General features: G+C 33.8%; 1 protein-coding gene across 3 annotated transcripts in view; it reads right to left on the bottom strand.

Moving 5' to 3' along the window:
- CFAP47 (cilia and flagella associated protein 47) overlaps positions 1-24,347 on the bottom strand; it is a 917,896-nt gene that overhangs the window by 202,515 nt on the left and 691,034 nt on the right. For all 3 annotated transcript variants that reach the window (XM_072615192.1, XM_072615194.1, XM_072615193.1), the window contains one exon: positions 15,152-15,241. In XM_072615192.1, the coding sequence (XP_072471293.1) occupies positions 15,152-15,241 (90 nt within the window). The remainder of the gene's footprint in view (positions 1-15,151; positions 15,242-24,347) is intronic.

Here is a 24,347-nt window from a genome sequence, read left to right as displayed (position 1 = left end):
CATGAAGCAAGGATTCCATTACCACCATTATTATCCAATATTGAAATAGAAATACTGGCTGTAGCAATAAGATAAGAAAAAGAAATTGACAGAATAAGCACAGGTATGAGAAAACAAAGCAATTCTTTTTTGCAGATAATATGATGGTATTACTTGGAGAAGCAACTAAAAATAAACAGTATTCAAAATAATGAACTTTGGCAAAGTTGTAAGATACAAAAGAAGCTAACACAAATCATCAGCATTTCTATATTTTAACAATAAAATACAACAAGAAGAGATAGAAAGAAAAAATCCATTTAAAATAGCTGCAGAAAATAAGAAATATTTGGGAATTTATCTGGTGAGTCATGCCAGGGATTTTATGAATACAATTACAAAACACTCTTCACATAAATACTGATCTAAACAAATGGAGAAATGTTAATTGCTCATGCCATCAAGACAATATAACAAAAATGAGAATACTATGTATATTAATTTTATTATTTGGTGGTATACCTGTCAAACCACCAAAGAATTATTTTACAGAAATAGAAAAATAATAAAATTCATCTATAAGAACAAAAAAATCAAGGTATTAAAGAAATGATTAAAAATAAGTATAAAGTAAGGGGGGGAGGGGAAGCTAATACTACCAGAGCCCAAACTATGCTATGAAGTCATAATCACTAAAATAAATTGATGCTGAAAAAGAAATGGATCAGTTGATTGACAGAATAGATTAGGTGCATAACATACAGAAACAAATAAGCACAGTAATGTATCATTTGAGAAACTCAAAGATCTTAACTACTATGGCAGGAATTCACTATCTGAGAAAAACTGATGAGAAAACTGTAAAGCAGTAAGGAGGAAGAGTCAGTATTTGATACTGTATATCAAGATAAGGACAAAATGGGTACAGGTTTATAATAAAAGATGATATAACAAGTAAATTATGGGAACATTGAAGAGATCACCTGTCAGAACACTGGATAGGAGTAGAGTTCACAATGATATAAAAGATAGAGAGGTTCATGGGAGGTAAAAGTGATGATTTTGATTATATGAAATGAAAAAGATTTTGCCAAAAATAATCAGTGTAACTAAAATTAGAAGGAAAGGTAGAAACTGGGGGCATGTTTTTCTCTGATAAAGGTCTCACTTCTCAAATATATTGAGAACTGAGACAAATTTTAAAAAAATAACCATTCCCCAATTGACAAATGGTCAATATGAATAATTTTAAGAAGAACAAAGTTATTAATAGTTTTATGAAAAAAATGTTCTGAATCTCTAATAACTAGAGAAGTACAAATTAAGTCAAGATAGGCTAAGAAGACAAAAGAAAAATGACAAATGCTATTGGGGACGTGAGGAAATAAGTAAAGTAATGCACTTTTGATGAAGCCTTAAAAGAACCTATATGTATGAAAACATTTATCACAGCTCTTTTTGAGGTGGTAAAGAATTTGAAAGTGAGGGGATCCCCATCAGTTGGAGAATGGCTGGACAAGTTTTGGCATTTGATTGTGATGGAATACTATTACACTGTAAGAAACATTTAACAATATTATTTCACAAAAAAAAAAAAAAAAAACCTGGCAAGACTCCCATGAACTGATGCAAAATGGGGAGCACAGAACCAGAACAAGTAATAGTAACAGTAACAGCAATATTGTAATGATAATCAATAATGAAAGATATAACAATCTGATCAACATAGTGTCTCATCAAACTATTATTGATCAGTCAAGTCTGACCCATACAGTAACCCATGACAATCCCAGTGGTCTCTTGAAAAATGTCATCCACCTCCGGATAAAGAACTAATATATTGTGAGTGCAGATTGAAGTATATTTTTCTTTCTTTCTGCTTTTCTTGCTTCTTTTTCTTTCTCATAGCATGGCTAATGTGGCAATGTTTTCCATAACTTACTACATTTTATGGATAGTATACTTCTTGTTTTTTCAATAGGTGGTGGAAGGGGGGAGAGGGAGAGAATTTGGAATTGATAATAAAAATTAAAATCAATTTCAAATTTTTAAAAGAAAATCAATGTTGAAAATATCAGCAATAATAATAGCTTACAAAATAGACTTTGTGGGGAAGAAAAAAATATAGTACATTTGTTGTCTGATATGACACTCTGACTTAAAACCAAAAGTTCTTATGTAGTAAGTAGAATATCTTTATGAGATATTTTATCTTTATGAGATAAAAATAGCAACATGTACAGAGTCTCAGACTATTCTCCTAAAAATAATATATTACCTTGATAGGAAATCAAAATGATTAAATAATGATAATAAAACTATGAAAGAAGTTAAATGAAGCAGCTTAATTCTCTTTTTAAATGAGACCATTTCTTTCTTTAAGCTTTTTAGAAGTACATAATATCCATATAAATGATAATTATTCTTGTAAAATGAAGAAAATTTCTGATTAATAGTAACCTTATCTTTGAGGAGGAAAGAAGGACAGAAACCCAACCACTCTTCAGTGAAGGAAAGTTCTAGGGTTAGGATTGTATTGATAATATTATTATGGACTATGATTCTAATATTCATTTTTAAAAGCACCTTAGATTGTTCTTTTGCTTATAAGTCATAAAGAAAATTATGGTCTCAAGGAAAATATTATTAGTTGGCAACATGCCTATCTAGGCTATAAGTATAGTTTTCCATGTATTTCTAATAAGGAGAAGCAACCCTGAATTACTGAAACTAAATCTATGAAAGGACTTTGCATGAAGTGTGAGCTACTTCAATGTATATTTTGCATATATATAGTTTCATGTGTGCAGATTGCTTTCCCTAAAAAACAAAATCAACTTCCTGAAGGCAAGAAATGTTTCATTTTTATCTTTGAATTTCCAGGGCCAAACATAGTGCCTAATATGGACAATATGTAAAATGGATGCTCCTTGATTGATTGATTTTATTGGGTTTTTTGGAGCAGCTTTTGGCATGAATAAGATTTATTTGGAAGAAATTTATAACATCTTTATCATAGAACAAGTATTTTTTGACCCACATTCTTTTTCCCACCCACAACTTTGGGAGGTTTTAACAGAGAGAACACAAAACTATCACCAGGGCTCTGCTGCCCCCTCCCCTTTCCTTTTGCAGCTTTCTGGTGATCTAAGAGCATAAAACTTTCAGCCATCTAAAAGCTGGATTCCTTGGACTTGGTGGACCTGAATAATCTTACTCTGTCCTGCTGACCAGACATATTTTTATATAAAGAGTAGGAAGAGGCACATCCAAAAATATAAATACCACTATATTCTTATTGTATGTACTTAAGACAAGTAAATCTCTTAATGTTAAATGATCAATGACTCAAAATTGCCTCATTTCATCTCATTATCAAACTTGAACTAAGAAACTGCTGGTACCCATTCTGGGAGATAAAATGGTGGAGTGATCAGTAACTGCTATCTCTCTCCCCTTGTTGACCTTGACCAGCCCAGAGATTGTGCTCCTGGAAAAAAACCCTGGAAGAGTGGGAACAACAGAAGGGGTAAACAGACTCTCAGACCAGGAGGCTAGAAAGATCTCTAAGGAGGGTTCCTCTTGCTGTGGCCAAAGGTGACCAGTGCAGGATCAGAGCTATTCCAGACAGTCCCACCTCAACAAACTGGGAGAAGATCCTGAACCCCAGGGAGGTGAAGCCAGCACCTGCTAACACCAGAACTCCAGGTGCACCTCAGCACCGCAGACATTAACACAGAAAGCTGAGCTTGCCTATGCTCTAGCTCAGCAGATGAGGCTCCAGCGTTCAGACTACCCCTTCCCCCACATTTAACCAGCTACCTCCAGGGTAACTGCAGGGAAACCCAAAAAGATCTATCTGGACTCTGCTTTCAAACACCAGCCAGTTCAGCACTACTAAGCTGCAGCATTTAATTTCTAGTTGAAAAAATCCGAGGCTACAACACACAAAACCTCAAGTTTTAAGCAGAAGAACTGTGGGACAGAGCTTCTTGTGCCTCAGAGGCCAAGATCTACCTTAAAAGATAGGAAAAGGATTATTATCACGAATAAAAAGCAAAGCATAAAACAAAAGACCATAGAATCTTTCTACAGGAACAAGCACCAAAATAGAAATACCAAAGAGGGCAGCACTGAGACTGTACTCCCATCTGAAACTTCAGAAAGGAATATGAACTTGTCAGAAACACAAAGAACCTTCTTGGAAGAACTCTGGAAGGATTTTAAAACTCAAATTAGAGAAAAAGAAGAAAAACGGGTCAATGATTTTAAAAATATGAAAAAAGAATTCATGAAAAAAACAGCTCCTTAAAAACGAAAATTGGATAAATGGAAAAGGAAGCACAAAACCTACTTTGTGAAGATAAGTCCTTAAAAGAAAAAAATGGATTGACAGAAAAGGATATTCAGAAGTTAACTGAATAAAACAATTTGATAAAAAAGAGAATTGGGCAAGTAGAAGCCAATGAATCTATGAGACATCAAGAATCAGCCAAACAGAATCTAAAGAATGAAAAGAAAGAAGAAAATGTAAATATGTAACTGGAAAAACAACTGACATGGAAAATAGATCCAGGAGAGAAAAAAATCTAAGAATTATTGGTGTACCAGAAACCCATGATGAAAAATAGAGCCTGGAGAATATCATCCAAGCAATCATCAAGGAAAAGTGCCCAGAAGTCCTAGATCCAGAGGGCAAAAGAGACATTGAAAGAATCCACCTCCAAACTAAAAACAACAATGAATATCACTGCCAAATTCCAGAACTATAGAGTGAAAGAGAAAATACTATAAGATGCCAGAAAGAAACAATTCAAATATCAAGGAACTACAGTCAGGATCACATAGGACTTTAGAACTTCTACATTAAAAGACTGAAGGAATTGGAATACAATATTCCGTAAGGCAAAGGATCTGGGATTACAACCAAGCATTAATTACTCAGCAAAGTTGAGTATAATATGTCAGGCACAGAGATGGACATTCAGTGAAATAAGGAATTTCCAGACCTTCTTGATGAAAAGGCCAAAACTCAATAAAAAATTTGGCCTTCAAACACAGGTCTCAAGAGAGACATAAAAAGGTAGACAGGGGGAAAAAACTTTTCACACATTATGGGCAAACTGTTTATATCCCTATAAGGGAAGACAATACTTGTTAATCTTGAGAATTATATATTTATTATGAAATGTAAAAAGGATATACTTAGATAAAGCAAGTGGGTATAAATTAAATGATGTGACGATAACAAATGTGATTTAAGGGTGTGAAGTGATTGTAATGGGAGATGTGAAAAGCAGGAGACAGAAAAAACATAAATTCCATCAAAGGAAGAGGCACAAAAATATATTACAGTACAGGGAAAGAGGGGAGAGAGATGAGTATTGTTTGAGAGGCCCTCTCATCTGATTGGATACAAGGAGGATACAACAAACTCAGTTAAGTATAGAAATACAACTAGCTCTATAGGCAATAGGAGGGGAAGAGAGAAAGAAAAGAGAGGGGAGGCTAAAAGGGAGGGAAGAAGTAGTAAGGGAAAAGGGGATTAAAAGGGAGGGGGCCTGAAAGAAAGGAGGGAATATAGAGGGAGGAAGTGGTCAAAAACTAAAACTCTCTTTCGGAGGGAAGGGGAGAAGTGAGAACTAAAAGTGTAAAGAAGGGGAAAGGGGATAGAGGGAAAGACACAAATAGTAATCATAACTGTGAATGTGAATGGCATGATCTCTCCCATAAAATGGAGATGGATAGCAGAATGGATTAAAAACCATAATCCAACAATGTTGTTTAAAAGAAACACATTTGAAAAGAGGCAATATATATAGGGTAAAGGTAAAAGGTTGGAGCAGAATTAATTGTGCCTCAGATGATGTGAAAACAGCAATGGTAGCAATCCTAATCTCAGACAAAGCAAAAGCAGAAATAGATCTAATCAAAAGAGATAAGGAAGGAAACTATATCCTGCTAAAAGGCACCATAGACAATGAAGCAATTTCATTACTAAACATGTATGCTCCAAATAGTATAGCATCCAAATTCTTAGAGGAGAAGTTAAGGGAGTTATAGGAAGAAGTAGACAGCAAAGCTATACTAGTGGGGGACCTCAAACTCCCCCTCTCTGAACTTGATAAATATAACCTCAAAATAAAAAAGAAAGAAGTTAAGGAGGTGAATAGAACTCTGGATAAGGTAGATATGGTAGACCTCTGGAGAAAACTGAATGGGTATAGAAAGGAATACACCTTTTTCTCAGTGGTACATGGCACATGTACAAAAATTGACATGTACCAAGCCATAAAACCTCACAATCCAGTGCAGAAAGGCAGAGATAGTCAATACATACTTCTCAGATCATAATGCAATAAAACTATATGTAATCAAAGGCCATGGAAACACAAACCAAAAACTAATTGGAAGCTAAACAATCTAATTTTAAAGAATGAGTGGGTTAAACAACAAATTATGGAAACAATCAACAACTCCATTCAAGACAATGACAATAATGAGACAACCTACCAAATTTTATGAGATACTGCAAAAGTAATTCTTAGGGGACATTTTATATCTTTGAATGCCTACATGAATAAAATAGCGAAAGAGGAGATCAATGAATTGGGCATGCAGCTGAAAAAGCTAGAAAAAACAAATTGAAAATTCCCAAGTAAATGTCAAATTAGAAACACTGAAAACCAAAGGAAAGAATAATAAAATTGAAATTAAGAAAACTATTGAACTAATAAATAAAACTAAGAGTTGGTTGTATGAAAAAAACAATAAAATTGATAAACCTTTGGCCATTTTGAGTAAAAAACAAGAAGAAAACCAAATAACCAAAATCAAAAATGAAAAGGGTGAATTCCCCTCCAATAAAGAGGAAATTAAAACAATAATAAGAAGTTGCTTTGCCCAATTTTATGCTCATAAATTTGAGCAGAACCAGGAGAACTTCATACAGAGCAACAAACACAGTGTGCAAGGATTTTTTCTGGTAGACTTAGAACTTCATTGCAATGCAAAGACTTAAAAAATTCCCAGTGGTCTCTTAAGTCAAAATGCCTTCCATATCTAGAGAAAGAATTATGGAATTCAACTGCAGCACGTAGCAGATCATTTTCTTTTGTATTATGTTTTGGTTTGTTTTATGATTTCTCCAACTCATTTTAATTCTTTTATGCAACATGGCTAAGGTGAAAATGTATTTAATAGGAATGTATGTTTAGAACCTCTATAAAATTGTATGCCAACTTGGAGAGAGAGGGAGGAGAGAGAGAGGAAGAAGGGGGAGGGAGGGAGAAAAAACTAAAGTATATAGAAGTGATTGTAGAACACTGAAAACAAATAAAATAATAACAATAATAAAAAGAAAAAAAAAGAAAGTGCTGGTGTTTGCAATGGTCATTTAAATGGGGAGACCTTTCATATCCGTCAATAGGTCTATGTGACCTGCCTGGGTCACATGGAAGCCTGAGTCACCTAAGTCTGAGTCACATGGAGCCTGAGGTGGAAGGAACTTGCTGAATGGGTAGAAGAGTTAGAGGCAGAGCTAGAGCAGAGCTCAGAGGCAATTGATCATGAAAGCAGTGAGAACTGAAGGACACAGGGAAGCCTGCAGTTGTCTGTTTGTGATTTGTCTAATGGAGGTGGTTTGTGGGAAGCCTAGTGGGGGAAGGCTCGGGAGATGATGATGCACTGTTATTGTGTATAGATTTTTGTTGCTTTGATGGATTTGGCTTTCTGTGTCTCAATGAATATTTTGATTCTGTCTTCCATGCAGAGTCTGTTGTGTTTCATAATTTAGAATTGTGCCAGGATATTCATGGCCATCGTAGGTGCTATAAATCTCACACTGGCACTGCAGTGTTAAAGCAACACTTCTTACAGTCTATAATTGGAAGGGTCTGGCACAAAGCATAAGGCATCCTAGACAAGTGTAACCCTGGACTGGTTGCGCTTAAGAAGGCAAACATGGTCTGCCTAATGTCATCTGATAAGGTATCAATAGGATACTGGCTTGTGTCTTTAAATAGCATAAAATAGGATACAAGATATGCTCAAATATTCAATTTTATCTAGGATGTTAAAAATTGGAACCCTCTTCCAATAATGCAAATAGCAAACCATCTAGGCATACCCATCCTCTGGAAATTTTATCCTTATAAGGTAGCCACAGAGAAGACACCCAATGTTTTGTATGATATCCATATTACCTCTGATACCTTAAGAGTACCAAATGAATAATCTGCCTTTTCACCTTGTCATGTGACCAACATCTCTTTTCTTTTTATTTTAAATTTCATTGATGACATCTTTTATTCTTGCTCTTCAAAGTTCCTAGCTGGTTATAGAATTCATCTTGTTAATATCTGCCATGCACCTCTCCATGATATTCAGTTTTAATTCTTTAGGGAATTCTCAACATCATGCCTGACTGATGTATAGCAACATAGTGTTATTAAAAATATAGACTTTTTTTGCCAGGAAAATTTGGGGGGTCAAAAATACAGCTTTTTTGTTTCCTGAAGGAAATCTAGTATTTTCTCCTCCTCTTGTTCAGCAAGATCTCATATATTTATCTATGATAAATTAAATAAAGTTTCATTAATGAGACTCTATCTATGACTTTTTGTTGCCCCCAAAGTAAAATTTGGTTCACTTAATCAGTAAGCATGAGAGATAACAAAAATTAATAATTGACTTCTCTACATATTCTGGACAGTTAGGATTATGTACTCTGAAACTATTATGTACATTATTCAAATTTTGTTCAATGAAAACATAAAAATGAAGAGGAGGAAGGATAAAGAAGAAATCAAAAGAATAGAGAATTTTTACAAGGTTATTTGGGTTGATCCACCTCTTATAACTTTCATATCTAACCCCTTATAAATATTTTGTAGATAATGTCTTATAAAATGACACTAATCAAGATAAATTTTAAAAATTTCTCCTAGTAGATTCATTTCCTAAGTAGAAAATGACAGAGCTAGATAGATTTCATAATTATTGGCTCTAATTCTTCACAAAGGTACTTGAAGGCACCTACTAGCTTCCACTCATTTTTAAGCTAGATCACATCATTTTTTTTAATAAAAAGCATATTTATTGCCAAATAAATGGCAATTATAATGGCAATTGCTATTATCTCTCTCTCTTCCTCCCCCCCTTTCTCTCTCTCTCTCTCTCTCTCTCTCACACACACACACACACACACACACACACACACACACACAAATAATCTCCAAATCCTTATCAACATATTGTCTAAGTTACAAAAATGCTGTGCCCCAAAGTTCTAGGTTTATAAAGTAAACTCTTAGATCTGATAATTATTAAATAAATCTCTCTAAAGCACTATATCATCTGAAATGTCTTTAATAATTACTACAAAGTTGGTAGCTCAATCCCATGCTCATGATTTGTTCACATATTGAAAATATATAAAAATGATTCAAGTACAGTAAGAACCCTGGAGTGTTTGATGTATAGGTAGAAAACCTTTCTCTTTAAAAGCTACTGTCAATACAATAATGCCAGGCAAAACCAGTGTACAAAATGGCTTTTTTTCATTGAGATAGCTCAAGTCCATCATCGCTCTGTTCACCTTTTAATCAATAATCCTATTTTCTAAATAAAAGTAAGTATGGCCTTCAGCATAAATAGAGTTGAACCAAAGCATTTAATTAAACCCTTGATTTATACAAATAGCTTCATGTAAATAGTATCATGGATTTAAGAGCATAAAATTACAGTAAGGCTTTTGAAACACTCTCTATATGTGTTTAAATATGTATATTTAAGCATAGATATGCATATGTATGCAAGTATGTATAGTTATTTTTGTATATATACATGTATGCAAATGTGAAAATATATTTATCTTATGGAATCTTTCTCCAATTATATCAAAATATTATTTGGACTCAACAAAGGTTTTTTTTATTATATGTAAAGGATAATATTAACCTTTGAGCTTGAACCTGGGCCAAATTAAATTGAAGGACAAAAAATGATATCTAAAAATACTTTGGTTTATTCCAAGAGAAGCACAATAGTCAACAAACATTCATTAAAATGCTACTACATACTAGGCACTATACTAAGTTCTGATGGTACAAATAGGAAATTATACTCAAGGAAATTATAATCTAATAGTGGAAGACAACATTCAAAAGGAAGTTGAAAGAGGAGTGGGAGAAACTATCCAATGTGTGCAGTGTTAAAGTCAGAAAAGTCTGAAAAGTAGTGGTCATGGGAAATGAGAAAATATTTGTCCTAAACTCCCTCCTTAAGTAGAGGTTTTGGAATTCTCCCTCCAATCGGAGGTGAAAAGGATGGTAATGAGGTGTCAGTACAAAGAAAATGCTAAGGATATATATTTTAACAAAATCAAGGGCATCTTGAAATTAAAGGTAAATAAGAGCATATACAATCTCAATTTTAATATGTAATCTGCAACTGCAGAATGGACCATAATAAATTTGGAAAGTGTTATAACAAAAAAGACAATATTAGTAAAACACAAGTCTCATCATCCTGAGAGAGCAGTAGAAAGATTAATATTTCCTCAAAAAGTGTTAATGGGGGGGTGCATAGATTGTGTATATATACATATATATATACAAACATGTGTGTATGTGTATATGTATGTATGTATGCATATACTTACATACACACACACATGACTAGTTCAGGACTAGAACATTGACACCAGAAATTACAGAATGGTACTTAGGTGGCACAATAGAGCGCCATCCCTGGACTCAGAAAGACTTGGGTTCAAATCTAGCCTCAGAAACTGTGTGACCCTAGGCAAGTTACTTAATTGTGTTTGCCTCAGTTTCTTCATCTGTAAAAATGAGCTCAAGAAGGAAATGGGAAACCACTCCAGTATCCCTGCCAAGTAAATGGGATCACAGAGTAGGACATATCTGAAACAACTGAGCAACAGCCTAGTGATCAAAGCAGATTATGATAGAAAACTCAAATAATCTACATTGAAAGTAGACCATTATCACAGACATAACTGTTATTCACATTTACCCAGGCACAAGACTGATCCATAAAAACAAAATTTTATGGTACAAGGAACCACTGGGAAGAGGACTTTGTCAGAAAGAATAAACTAAAGAACTGGAGCTTAAGGAAAAGGGGAAAAAACATAAACGCAAACCATTCTACTTTATACTGTAGCAATGACCACTATTGAATCTTTACAAATACCTGAAAAGTGGGTCCTTACTGATAAGTGATGTCAGAAGCAAGGCTCTTTCTATTAAGGAATAAGGAATAAGAGTCATCTAGTCTCATACTGATGCTGAAAGATCATTGCCCAACCCTGTCTTGTATATTTCCATTTCTATTGATGTTTTGAAGGCTAGTGGAAGAATGTATCTCTGAAAGTCCAAAGGAGCATCCTCTGAAAAGAGCCAAAGGTGCCTTCGCAGGGTTTATGCTCCCTGGATTTGCTCTTCATTCAAGCTTTGAAGAGCTATAGCTCATATACTTTAATAATATAGTCTTCAATAGATGCTCCTGAAATACATTCAAGGTAAGCATTGGATTTCCTTTTCAGCTTTCAGTGATGGGGAGACAACATTTACCACATAACCATTCATTTAAGGGATATTTGCTGCTAAATGCTGGGGAATGGTCAGGATAAAATAATCACCTTTCCAATATGTAGTGAAGCCCATGAACCTATGACACATCAGTGCCATATATTTCAACAAAGTTCTCATTTATGTAATTGACAAAGATAATTAAAAATATTCTAATATTGTGTTATTCTTTTCTTTCTCTCTCTCTAGAAAAACTGCTGAGATAGCCAGGATTAAGTATTCTAAGATTATTCAGAATATGAAACTTACATGAAAAACTAACCAAGGACACATTATCATTTCAGATAGATGATACTTCCCTACATGAAAAGCCCAAGAATCACCTGCCCATTTTCATTACTGCACAATCATTCATTCAACATATCTATTGAACTGAAATGAATTGGATGTTTACTTAGCACTAATGTGGGCAGAATTATATATTTGTGTGTGTGTGAGAAGGGGAGAGATGAAGGTATCAAATTGAAAGAAAACATGGACTTTTAAAAGAGGTAAAATTACTTTTTTTCTGAAAAGAAAATGAGGGAATGATTGGTGTCTTGAAATAGAAATTAAAATAAAATAAATTTTGGCAGCTGGGATTTAAATCTAGAACATTTTCTTCTCATTTATATTCAATCATGTTGTGGAAAGTAAATGCAAAAAGATAGGAATTTTTAAGATTCTAGGATTCAGAACTTGAAGATCAATCATTCAATAAATAGACATTTATTAAGCACCTACTATGTGTCTGGTATTGTGCTAAAAGCTGTGGCTGCAAAAAGAAGCAAAATCAGCCCTTGCCCTCAAATACCATTCAGCCAAAAGCTTCATTTTATCAATGAGAAATTGAGGCCTAATGTCATCAACTGGGTTGCTCAAAGTGTCTTAGGAAGTAGCAAAGCAGGACTAAAAAGGCAGTTTCTTGGACTACAGAGAACCTAGGTTTTGTCCAAGGATCTGTCCAAACAGCTTTGGAAAGAACTCAGCCTCATGAACAGTATATGCTCTAACTTTCTTTTCCCCATTCATATGCATAATTGCTTTTATTACATCATTGAGCATATGAGAATAGGGAAGATACTAAGAAAATCAGATAAGTCCTACTGTAACTCCAGGAAAGACTGGCTTATCTGATTTTGACAGCAAAAATGTTGACATAGAATACAACTTACATACTCAAGATATATACATCAGGGGCATGCTGGTAAATGTTTAACAACTGACTCATCCCAGAAAAAAAGGAAGCATATAACACATCAAGATTTTATTGTCATCATTAACATTTTCTGCATCACTTTCTTCAGTATAGACAATAAATCATATCATGTTTTATAGTTTTTGCTGATTTTTGAGCTACAAAATGTTTATCCAGAAAATGTAACTATTATATGAATATATTATGTGAAAATAGATGAATATATTATATGAAAACGAGTTGAAGCTGGTTCCAGCACACCTTGGACCCAGCAGACTCACCCAGCCCTACTGATTCCCTTTTTGCTGGTTGTATGGGTTGTCATACAGTTGCACCATTCTGTTGTATTTGTCCTTCATTCTCGAATAGGACCATGACATCAAGATGATGACATGACTTGCAGTTGACTTTGATTTGAGAGAGGGAGGGCTGTTCAGAGTCACCAACCTCACTTTCTTCTCCTGAGCCATCTGAGTCCAGTGGCCTGATATTCATCAGCATGGCTGGAGATGGCCCAGGATGAAATGTGAGACCCTGGCCCTTTCAGGCTAAGTTCTTATAGCAATCTCACTTTGAGACACACCCATTCAGTGAATAGGCTTCTTTAAGTAGTTGTTCAAGGGATGGCCCCTTTGATCAAAAAGGAAAAAAATATCAAATTGGGAGGAGAAGACCCTCAGGGTTCCTGGGTAAAAGAGAACAATTACTATTTAGTATTTAAATCTACTCTGTGCCAGGTGGGTAGCGACTTGTCCAGTCTATGAGCTCCAAAGTGAATTGGATTTGAGGCTTGATCTTTGAGCAAGAAATGTAGCCAGTAAACCCAGAAGGAAAAAGGCAACTTAGAACACTGGAGGAGATGGAAGAGGAAGAAGAGGAGGAGGAGGAGGAAAAGGAAAAGGAGGAGGAGGAAGAGAAGGAGGAGGAAAAAAGGGCACCAGTCTTGAGTCTTTTCCAAATCACTCCATTTGAGGATGTCAGGGCACCTCCTTTTGCTCCAGATAAAACCTTAAGACAAGGTTTGGTTTTGTTAAAATAAAAACATGGGTAAACTCAAGTAAAAATATTAGTGCTGAGTATTTTAATAATGTCTCCTCAATGTTGAAGAGCAAATTTAGCAGTTACTTAAAATATAGGGAACAAAATTCTTCTGCCTACCATTTGCAAGGTTTAAGACAAAGATTGGATATGTAATTTCATTGGGATAGGGACTTCCAGGTGAGGAAATGCTATCTACCAATATACTACAGCATCTCCTCTACAATTCATACCTTACATTGTTGCCCAGAGAAATGAGAATTTAAATGACTGGCTTGGAATAGCACAGTATGCGAGAAGCAGGATTTAAATCTTGGTGTTTCCAGCCTTGAGATCAGTTCTCTGTCCATTTTATGACAGTAGCCCTCATAAGAGGAGTTAGAGTATTAGCCATTGTAGTCCTCAGTGTTTCAATTCATTAGAGCAGCTGGGAAAGAATTTAAATTTCATTTTACAGTGTCTCATAAATGTGAGAAGGGGAACAGCTGCTCCCATCAAAGAAACTCCTTTGTAGCTTTGATTCCTCTGCAATCTTTCTAGGTGATAGTGCGTGCTAAACTGCACAGTCCTCCTGAACTGATAAGCAGAGCACTTTTTTTATTCCTTAGCAACAACACAAGTTGCAGTAGATACTAAAAAATCAATAGGACATGAGTTGGCAACTTGTAAATAAATAGGTAAATAAAATAAAACATAAATATATATTTATATAACATATATTTCATTTTATATATTTACATATAGCATAAACAACATTTATAAAAATACTCAATAAATATTTGCTGATTGACTGATTTAAAAAAACTCAATTGTATGAACTCTTTTTTGCATTTTTTAAATTATAAATTAGATTTCATTTAAGACTCAAATTTGATTTCAACTACTACTGGGCATTGTTTTATGGTAATATTCAGTTCCTGGATATAGAGTCTAACATATACAATTTGTAATATATAACTGCCTTTAAAGTTAGAATTGATTGTTAGAATAAGGCTAAATACTTATTTTAAAAAAATGATCTTTTCCCCAAAATCTTTCCCCCCCACCTTAGTCTTCCCATGTCTAAAAATCTATCTCATGCATTCCCATACTTAATATTTCCATAGCCTCAAATTATGACACTCTTCTGTACTATGGAAAATAGAGTGATACTAATGTAATAAACAAGAGTTGAAACTTCTGTGTTTTTCTTTCTCTTATCAGAATTTTGTTTTACAAGTCAAAGTTTTTAAACGTTGACCTTTACCTTCACATAGTTAGCAAGACAGCATACGTTTTATAACTCTAAGTCAATGAAGTAAATCAGTTTATAGTGTCAGAGTATAAACAGGAAGTCACATACCTTGTGTTTGCTTAAGAGTAAAACTGAAACTAGCGTACTTAGTCATAGTGAAATCCATAGAGGAAGGAAGCTTACGGTTACTGAATTCATCTAAAAAAGAAGAAAAATATTGTACAATTTAATGTCACCATCAAAGGAAGAAAATTCACTGGAGATTTAAATGTGATTGCAATAAAGAAATTGTACAGATACTATTTTTAAAGTATATTTGGAAACGCAATTCAATATAATTTTAAAAGAATTTTCATAGGTTAAAATCTTAAAATATGAAACACATTCCACCAACAGATATATAATCCACAATATTCCAACTCCAATCTGGATGCAACAATTATAATCACCTATATATTTAACAATGGACATGTATTATTCTTTATAACATTATAAATGTTTTAGTCCCCTTAGATCTCAGAGGTTAGAAAAAACAAAAGGATTTTGTTGCCTCAAGCATACACTTAAAACCTAAAAAGTGATTACTATATATAGAAGCAATAATGAACCAAAAGCATAAGCCAATAAATCTCAAATCAGGCATTTTGAATTATGAGTTACAGTGGATTAGAAATAATCAAGAAATATGGAAGATGGCACAGACCTACATATGGAGGGGGTAAGAGGAGAGAGAGACAGAGAGAGAGAAACAGAGAGACAGAGACAGAGACAGAGAGACAGACAGAGAGAGAGAGAAAGAGAAAGAGAGACAGACAGAGGGACAGAGATAGAGACAGAGAGACAGAGAGACAAAAAGAGAGACAGAGAGAGAGAGAAAGAGAGAGACAGAGAGAGAAAGAGAGGTTATCAGCTCATTCGAGCAATTAACATTTACTGAAAGCCTGCTATGAATTAATATACAAAGTGCTAAGAGTAGATTCAAAGGAAATAAAAACTTCACTTCCTACTTTCAGAAACTGTACAATCTCTATGGAGATTAATGCATCAGATCACTTTATACATATTAAATCTGGCAGGTATTCTTTTATTTCTATGAATATATAGGTATAGAGATAGATATATTAGTGTTGTTCAGTCATTTCAGTCATTTCTTACTCTTTATGACCCCATTTAAGTTTTTTTGACAAAGATATTGGAGTGTTTTGCCATTTCCTTCTCCAGCCCAATTTTGCAGATGAAGAAACTGAGACAGATAGGGGTGAGTGTCCTTCCCAGGGTCACAAAGCTAGTAAATGTCTGAGACTGGATTAGAACTCAAATTTTCCTGATTCCAGGTCTAGTGTTCTGTCTACTACACTACATAGCTGATATAGACACACATGGTATATACACATACATCTATATAATATGTGAATTTTGTGTTATATGTGTGTATGTGTATATAAGTACATACATACATACATATAGTTTACGACATCCTTCAACTAAGTATGCAGTATAAAGTTCCTACTCTAGTGGGTCATCAGGATAGGGAAATGATTTTAAAATCTGAAAAGCTATGTTGGCCCTACCAAACTAATAAAAAACTTGATGTATTGTGAGTCTTTCCTCTAAAGACTAGTCTATGTAAGTTGGCTAACGTTCGTCACTAAAAGGTAGTTCTCACCAAGCGATGGATTGGGTAAAGAGAAAGTGGTAAGCAACTTAGGAAGGTCATCTAATGAGGGAAGATGGAGTGAAATTTGTGGAGAAAGTATCCAGATCCAAGAAATCATAGTTCCTTGAATAATATTGATGTTTGATCGATATTCTGGTGGAATTCAGAACGGAAGGATTTAGCTCTGAGGTTGGTTACCTGCCTTTTCTCTCCCAATTTATTTTTTGTAAGTAAAACAATAAGGACAAAGGAAAGGGAATAACACTTCTCCAATGAAATGTCAACCTACTTGCAGGGAAGATAGGAGAGCAATTTTTATTAAATCCAGATACTGCAGTGACAGGAATTAAGTATTTTACAAAATTTTTGTGATATTGCTTAGGCTGAAGGAAGCTTCTATTTCCCCAATTTTAGAGTGGGTTTGATGGATGAATGCAAGTTTCTTTTTTGAAATATTCTCACCGTGATTGAAAGTTTGCAAAGATCACAATATGCTTAACATAAATATTTATTCAATACTGAAGATATTAGACAAAACTTTCAGAAAGCCTTTAGAGATACGGTTTTTACAGACTAATTCCAATGTAGGAAATTAAAAGCATTGGGCTTTGTTTCAGGATCACAAAAGTGATCTTGATTATGTTACCCAAACTGTTTTTAATTTTATTTTGCTTAATAATTCATGATTTACACTGTAGCCATGAATATCTACAAATGTTTACCAATCAATAAAATTCAGTTTATTTCACATTAAATAATCCCTCCAAACTCAGAGGAATTATCTCTAAACTCCAGATGTGTTGATTTATATGAATATTATGTTAAAAATATTATAATTTTTCTTGAAAAAATGTTGCTAATATCTACATCTATAGATTTGTTTAAACACAGATCAGATAATACATATGTGTGGTGAAATTAGAAAGTGAAATAACAGAAAAGAGAATAATCCAAGACTATGTCAATCTTGAAGTATAGAGGCAATTCAGGGAAATTTCAAGGAGTTACTTTGTAACAGTCATAAACATCAAACCAAGAACTATACAGAGTGAGGTAGGTTTTGACCCATACTCTTGGGAGGAATGGTCATATCCATGACAAAATGAAAATTGTTGAAATATCATACTGTTTAAAGCTGAATAAAATATATATGCCAATCTTGAAATATTAACTGCCTACTTAAGCCTCTTATATTTCTGACAAGTAAATGGATTCATCATGGTATAATGATCATAGGCATTTATAGGGAGCTTTAAAGTTTGTTAAAACTCACACACATGAGCATACACACAAAAATAAACACACATACACAGATGTTCATATACATTATCTTGTTTGAGGCTCAAAAAAAGATTTTTGTAAGTGCCTAGCCTTTACCTCTATAGAGATGAAATCTAGTTGGAAAGACTCCAAGTTTTTAATCTTAATTTTATAGGTAACAAAAGACGATCAAGGAGGTTAAATGACTTGTTCAAGGTTACACAGCAATGCCTCCTAAGAGGTTCATCATGATAACTATTACATCAAGCTGTCTTATCTAACCTTTTAATGGGATTTTCTGTAGATTAGCATTCACAATGTTTGACACATTTAGTATATATTTAAAGTAATGATCCTTTAGTTCCCTATTTAAAAGGGAAAGGTGAATATAGCTATACCTACAGTCATGTGAATCTTTTACTTTAAACTAATCATTAAGCCATTTGGAAGGATTTCCTAATAAAGAATTAAGTTTTTATAAAAATTGCTTTGCTCCATTGAGTAATGTTCTTTAAGGGAACTGAGGTGTAAAAAAAACATTCTTCGAATAGTAATTAAATTAGTCCTACTTTATTTGACAAATTTACATTCCTCTTCCTTTTGGGAGAGAAGAAATATGACTGGTGTAAGGACTCTGAAGAACATATCAAACACGAGGGTAAAAATTTAAGAGATGTAAAAACCCTTTGAAAAGTAAAGTCAAAGAATATCATGGATTCAGAACTGAAAAGAGCTTCAGAAATAACTGAGTACAGATTTTTTTTTGTTTTTATTTTAATAGATGAAGAAAGGAAGGTCTAGAAAGGTTCAGTGATTTGCCCTAGGTCTCAGAGACAGTGAGTAAGGGATTGAACTCTGGTCCCCTGACAACATTCACCACTATACAGTACAACATTGAATCTCAACTGGGAAATACATGTTCCTTAAGCACAAAACAGACACAGGTTTACAAAGTATTCTGTCTGTGAAGCAAATTACTAACCACAAACCACTGCCCTTTGTGTAGCCACCAGTTCTTGGCCTATATTCCATATACTTTTTAGAGGTCCACGTAAAAGTGTAGTACAGAATTGGTGAAGCACGAGACATTAAGCTTATCATTGTATTGAGGAATCCTGGAGTCCTCTGCAAAGGACAGTGTATTTTCTCCCTACCCTAATTCCTCAACCCATCCCTGACCTGATAGGATTCATAGGCCAGAAATTCAAGTTGATAATTAGGATGCTGACCAACTGTCCTCCATCTCCATAAAGTCAAAGAAATAGAATCTTATCAAAAACAAACTTTCCAAAACTATTGAAGATTAAAAACTGAAGAAAACCTACTAAATGATTTTTTTAATGAGAGCAAGAAAACAATCATCTACATTAAACAATTTGAATGGAAATATTTTAAGGAATCAAATGAATTCAATGATAATCCTTCCAATTCCAAGATATTAAGGTAATAAACACTCAAGGACAAAACATATAACAAAATGAGGGTTACATGATGACATCTTCTGTCTTTCATTGCATAAAACTTTTAAATTATTATTTATTACTTTTGGCTTTTATGTCAGTGATTTTTTTTAAAGATATTCCTTTCACAATAAGAGATAGAGAGCAGTATGACATGCAAAACGGATAATTTTGACTACATTCATTTGAGAAGTTTGTGCACAAACAAAGCCAATGCAACCAAGATTAGAAGGAAAGCATAAAACTGGGAAACAGTTTTTGCTGCCAGTGTTTCTGATAAAGGCCTCTTTTCTAAAATAGAGAACTGAGTCAAATTTGTAAAAATACAAGTCATTTCCCAATTGATAAATGATCAAAGGATATGAGCAGGCAGTTTTCAAATGAAGAAATTAAAGCTCTCCATAGTCATATAAAATGCTCTAAATTGCCATATTTCACCTCATAATCATTACTATTACATAATCATTGCACTCTGTTTGTTTGCCAGTCCAAAAAACAGTTTATAACCTTTCATTATATAATTGCCTCATGGTATAATTCTGTTAATCACACTGCTTAAAAGGTAAACAGAGCAGCAATGTATTCACCAGTGACATATGTGCACGTGCATTGTCAGTATTATACTTTAGTTGGTATTTAGCTGGTTTTTGCTCTTTAATTTAGTTAGTATTTAGTCAGATTTAGTATTAAATTTTAACATATATTTAAAAGTATCCCATGCATCCTAATCTGGCACCAAAGAAAGTTTAGTAATAAATGATTTTATTAAGTAATACTATCACAACTATTTTAAAGCTCCTACTTCCCCCCACCCCCCCCAAAAAGTTGGCATAAATATCTACAGTGATTATGTGGTGAAATACGGTACTTTTGATTAGAAAAATGCAAATTAAAACAACTTTGAGGTACCACCTCACAGCTATCAGATTGGCTAATATGACTAACAGAAAAATGATAAATTTTGAATATGTGGGAAAACTGGAACATTAATGCATTATTGGTGGAGTTGTCAACTGATCCAACCATTCTGCAGAGCAATTTGGAGCTAAGCCCAGAGTTATAAAAATGTGATCTTTTGATCCAGTGATACGACTAGGTTTTACTGGCCAGTTTTCCTTTCCTTTCCTCTTTCCTTTCCTTTCCTTTTTCCTTCCCTTTTTCCTTCCCTTTTTCCTCTCCTCTCCTCTCCTCTCCTCTCCTCTCCTCTCCTTTCCTCTCCTCTCCTCTCCTTTTCTTTCCTTTCCTTTCCTTTCCTTTCAACAGTCCTATTCAATGAATGGGCATTACCTCACCCTAAGTGAGTACCAGCAAAGCCCTTGGTCTAAAGGAACCAAGGTCTCCCAGTGTATCCTGGGTCATCTCCAGTCATTCTGATGAATATCTGGTCAGTGGATTCAGATGACTCTGGAGGACAAGTGAGGCTGGTGACCTGCACAGCACCCCCTCACTCAAAACAAAGTCAAGTGAAAGTCATATCATCATTTCTCCGATGCCATGGTCTTCTTCGGCAATGAAGGATGAACACAACTGGGTGGTCTGTATTCCAAAAAGACCATAAAAAAGGCAAAAGGATCCACATGTACAAAAATATTTATAGCAGCTCTTTGAGAGTTGCTATATATCCAGCAAAGAACTGGAAATTAAAGGGATGTTCGTCAATTGTGGAATGGCTGAACAAGCTGTAGTATATGAATGTAATGGAATACTAGTGTGCTATAACAAATGATGAACAGGCAGATTTCAGGGGAAAAAATACTGGAGAGACTGACATAAACTGACTGAGTGAAGTAAACAGAATCATGAGAACATTGTGCAGTGATCAGCTCTGACAGACTTAGCTCTTCCCGTCAATGCAATGTTCTAAGACAATTCCAAAAAGACTCATGATGAAAAATGCTAATCACACCCAGAGAAAGAACTATGGAGTCTGAATACAGATCAAAGTATACTATTTTTCCTTTTTTCTTCCTCCTCTCTTCTTTTCTGTTTTCTCCTGTTTCTTCTTTTGTAACATAATTAATGTACAAATATGTTTATTATGATTATACATATAGAGCCTATTTCAGATTGCTTGCTGTCTTAGGGGAGGGAGAAAAAATTTGGAACTCAAAAATCTTATAAAAGTGCTCATTGAAAAATATTATTTTACATGTCATTGAAAAAAATAAAATACTATTAAATGAGGAAAAAATAAAATATCATTTTCCCATCTCCTTCAAAATCAAATCCTCCCTCATAAAAAAAGACAGCTAAGACCAAAGAAAAAATACTCATACAGTTATTCCATTGGTATATACAGTATTCACCTCTCTGTCATAGGAAAAATGTTTCATTATCTCTTCTTCAGAATCACTATGGTGATTACTTCAGTATCCTTTTCTTCTGATCTACTTATTGCACTATGTATAATTCATGGAAAATTTGCAGTTTTCTTGAATTTCTCACATTTAACATAGTATATATACATATGTGGTTATGCATATATAGCTATGTATGTGTGCAGTCATGCTGTCTTTCCCATTAAAATCTGAACTCTTTAAAGGGCAGGAACCATGCTATTAAAAATAAAAAATAAGATATGTCTTTGTATCCCTTCTACTGAACTCTGTGACAGGCACATAGTAAGTAATTAATAAATGCTAGTTTTTTACACTAATAACTTTTTACTGTATAATGGTATTTAGTTATATTCATAGAGAGCAGAGGATTCAGCCATTTTCAAAAGTATGTGCAACTTTGTATCCAGGTCTTTGCTACCCCAAGGGCTGCTGTAAATATTTTTTATATATTCTGGATTTTTATAGTAAGATCACTTGGTCAAAGGGAATAAATGGCTTAGTTATGTTCTTGAGTTATTCCCAATTAGCATTCAGAATAGTTGGATCAACTCACAGTCCCAGTCAAAAGTATATTTAAAGTACCTCTCTCTTAAAAGTCTCTTCCAAATGAACTATTCCAGTTTTTTTTCAACTTTGTCAACTTACATGGTGGAAGTACAACCTCAACGCTATTTTAATTTATATGTCTTTTACAATTGTATTTTGGAACATGGCTTCATATGGAAATATAATGACATGTTAATGGATTCCTCTAGTTTTAATTTTAATGAAAATGTTTAAAAACTTTGTTCATTTTTATAAAGTGCTAAAATTTTAATATTCATAATGTTTTTTTTTTTTGTGAATAGGATCCAAACCACACTTTCTTTCCTCTTTATTCAATTTAAATGGTACCCTAATATTAATTTAGAGTTAAACCAGGCAAATGTAACATCTCTACCACCATAGTGGTCAATTAAGCTACATAATAATTCATCAATGATAATATTATAATTACTATTCATGATAATTATCCATAAAGTTCATATCATTTATATGTTTATAGTGTACTCTGAATGCGTAAAATTCTATTTTTGAACCCACTAAAAATCTTACTTAAAATAATATCTAGCCCTTTTTATTTAGCATTGCTGGTCTATATTCATAGAAGATATTTTGAATCTTGGAGTTTTCTCCATGAATAAAACGAAAGAGCCTATTCAGAAAATTAATAAATTGGACAAAATAAAATAAGCCCATTTTAATATGTTCTATGTTCAGATTTGTTTTGCTAGTGCTTCAGACTCTTCTTATCACTAATAGAGGTGATTGTCTTAAGCTCCACTTATAAATATAAATATTTAATGTGTTTCAATGCCAAGGATATGTGGGAACAATAATTTTAATTCCATTAAAAGGTTTATAGAGTTTTTAAAAAATTCTATGGCTGTATTTCACTAAAATGACTACTCTGAGCCTAGCATTTTCCCTGCTCATTGAAACAGATTTATTAGAAGACCTGTGTAGGTCTGTTTGTTTTCTGTTGCCAGATAACACAGTCATATTTGGCCTTGGAATTAATCTATTTCATGAAAATAAAAGACTTCAGGAACTACTGGAATTAGTGGTGATATCTCTTCTCCAAAGTCTAATAAAAATGAGATCTTACATTTCATTCATCACTCATGCAATTTTACTACTTGTTATAATTCAGAAATTAAGTACATTTACTTTTGATTCACAGATTTGGATAGGCACAAAATTGCATTGTAGAATATATCCTGAATCTTGCTTCTCCCCATCCCCTAATCCCATCCCTAAAATAGTGATGTTTAGATTTGTTTTGACAATTATTGATTTTTTTCACTTTTTAAGATTATATTGGGATGTTATTTCTGAATCCAATTCCCCTTCTCCTTTGTCAAATTTATTCTCTTTCATAGTTTGCTTGTTCTGTACTCCCTGTAGTGTCCCCTTGTTTTAACAAAGGTCATTGAGGACAACTCACAGAATATTTATTATAACAAAAGAGAGAGAGAGAGAGAGAGACAGAGACAGAGACAGAGACAGAGAGGAGGGAAGAAAGGAAGGAAGGAAGGAAGGAAGGAAGGAAGGAAGGAAGGAAGGAAGGAAGGAAGGAAGGAAGGAAGGAAGGAAGGAAGGAAGGAAAAAAGAAAAAGAAAGAAAGAAAGAAAGAAAGAAAGAAAGAAAGAAAGAAAGAAAGAAAGAAAGAAAGAAAGAAAGAAAGAAAGAAAGAAAGAAAGAAAGAAAGAAAGAAGAAGGAAGGAAGGAAGGAAGAAAGAAAGAAAGAAAGAAAGAAAGAAAGAAAGAAAGAAAGAAAGAAAGAAAGAAAGAAAGAAAAAAGGGAAAGAGGATTAAGGAGAGGAAGGAAGGAAGATAGATAAAAGAATCTGCTAGCTTTGTTTTTACTGTGAAACAGAAGAAATGACATAAAAGTTGTATAAGAAATTGTATCATGGCCATATAATTTCCATCATCAAACCAGTAAAGACAATCTTTATGGTATTATTATTGTTCTAATTCTTCTCATATTAAATAGAGTTCATTTAGAAATGATTGGTCTCCCACCTGCTTCTCTATCTCTGTAA

Source organism: Notamacropus eugenii, chromosome 5, assembly GCF_028372415.1.
Source record: "Notamacropus eugenii isolate mMacEug1 chromosome 5, mMacEug1.pri_v2, whole genome shotgun sequence".
NCBI lineage: Eukaryota > Metazoa > Chordata > Mammalia > Diprotodontia > Macropodidae > Notamacropus > Notamacropus eugenii.
The sequence above is the reverse complement of the archived record's forward strand: the minus strand, read 5'-3'. Positions and strand labels throughout refer to the sequence as shown.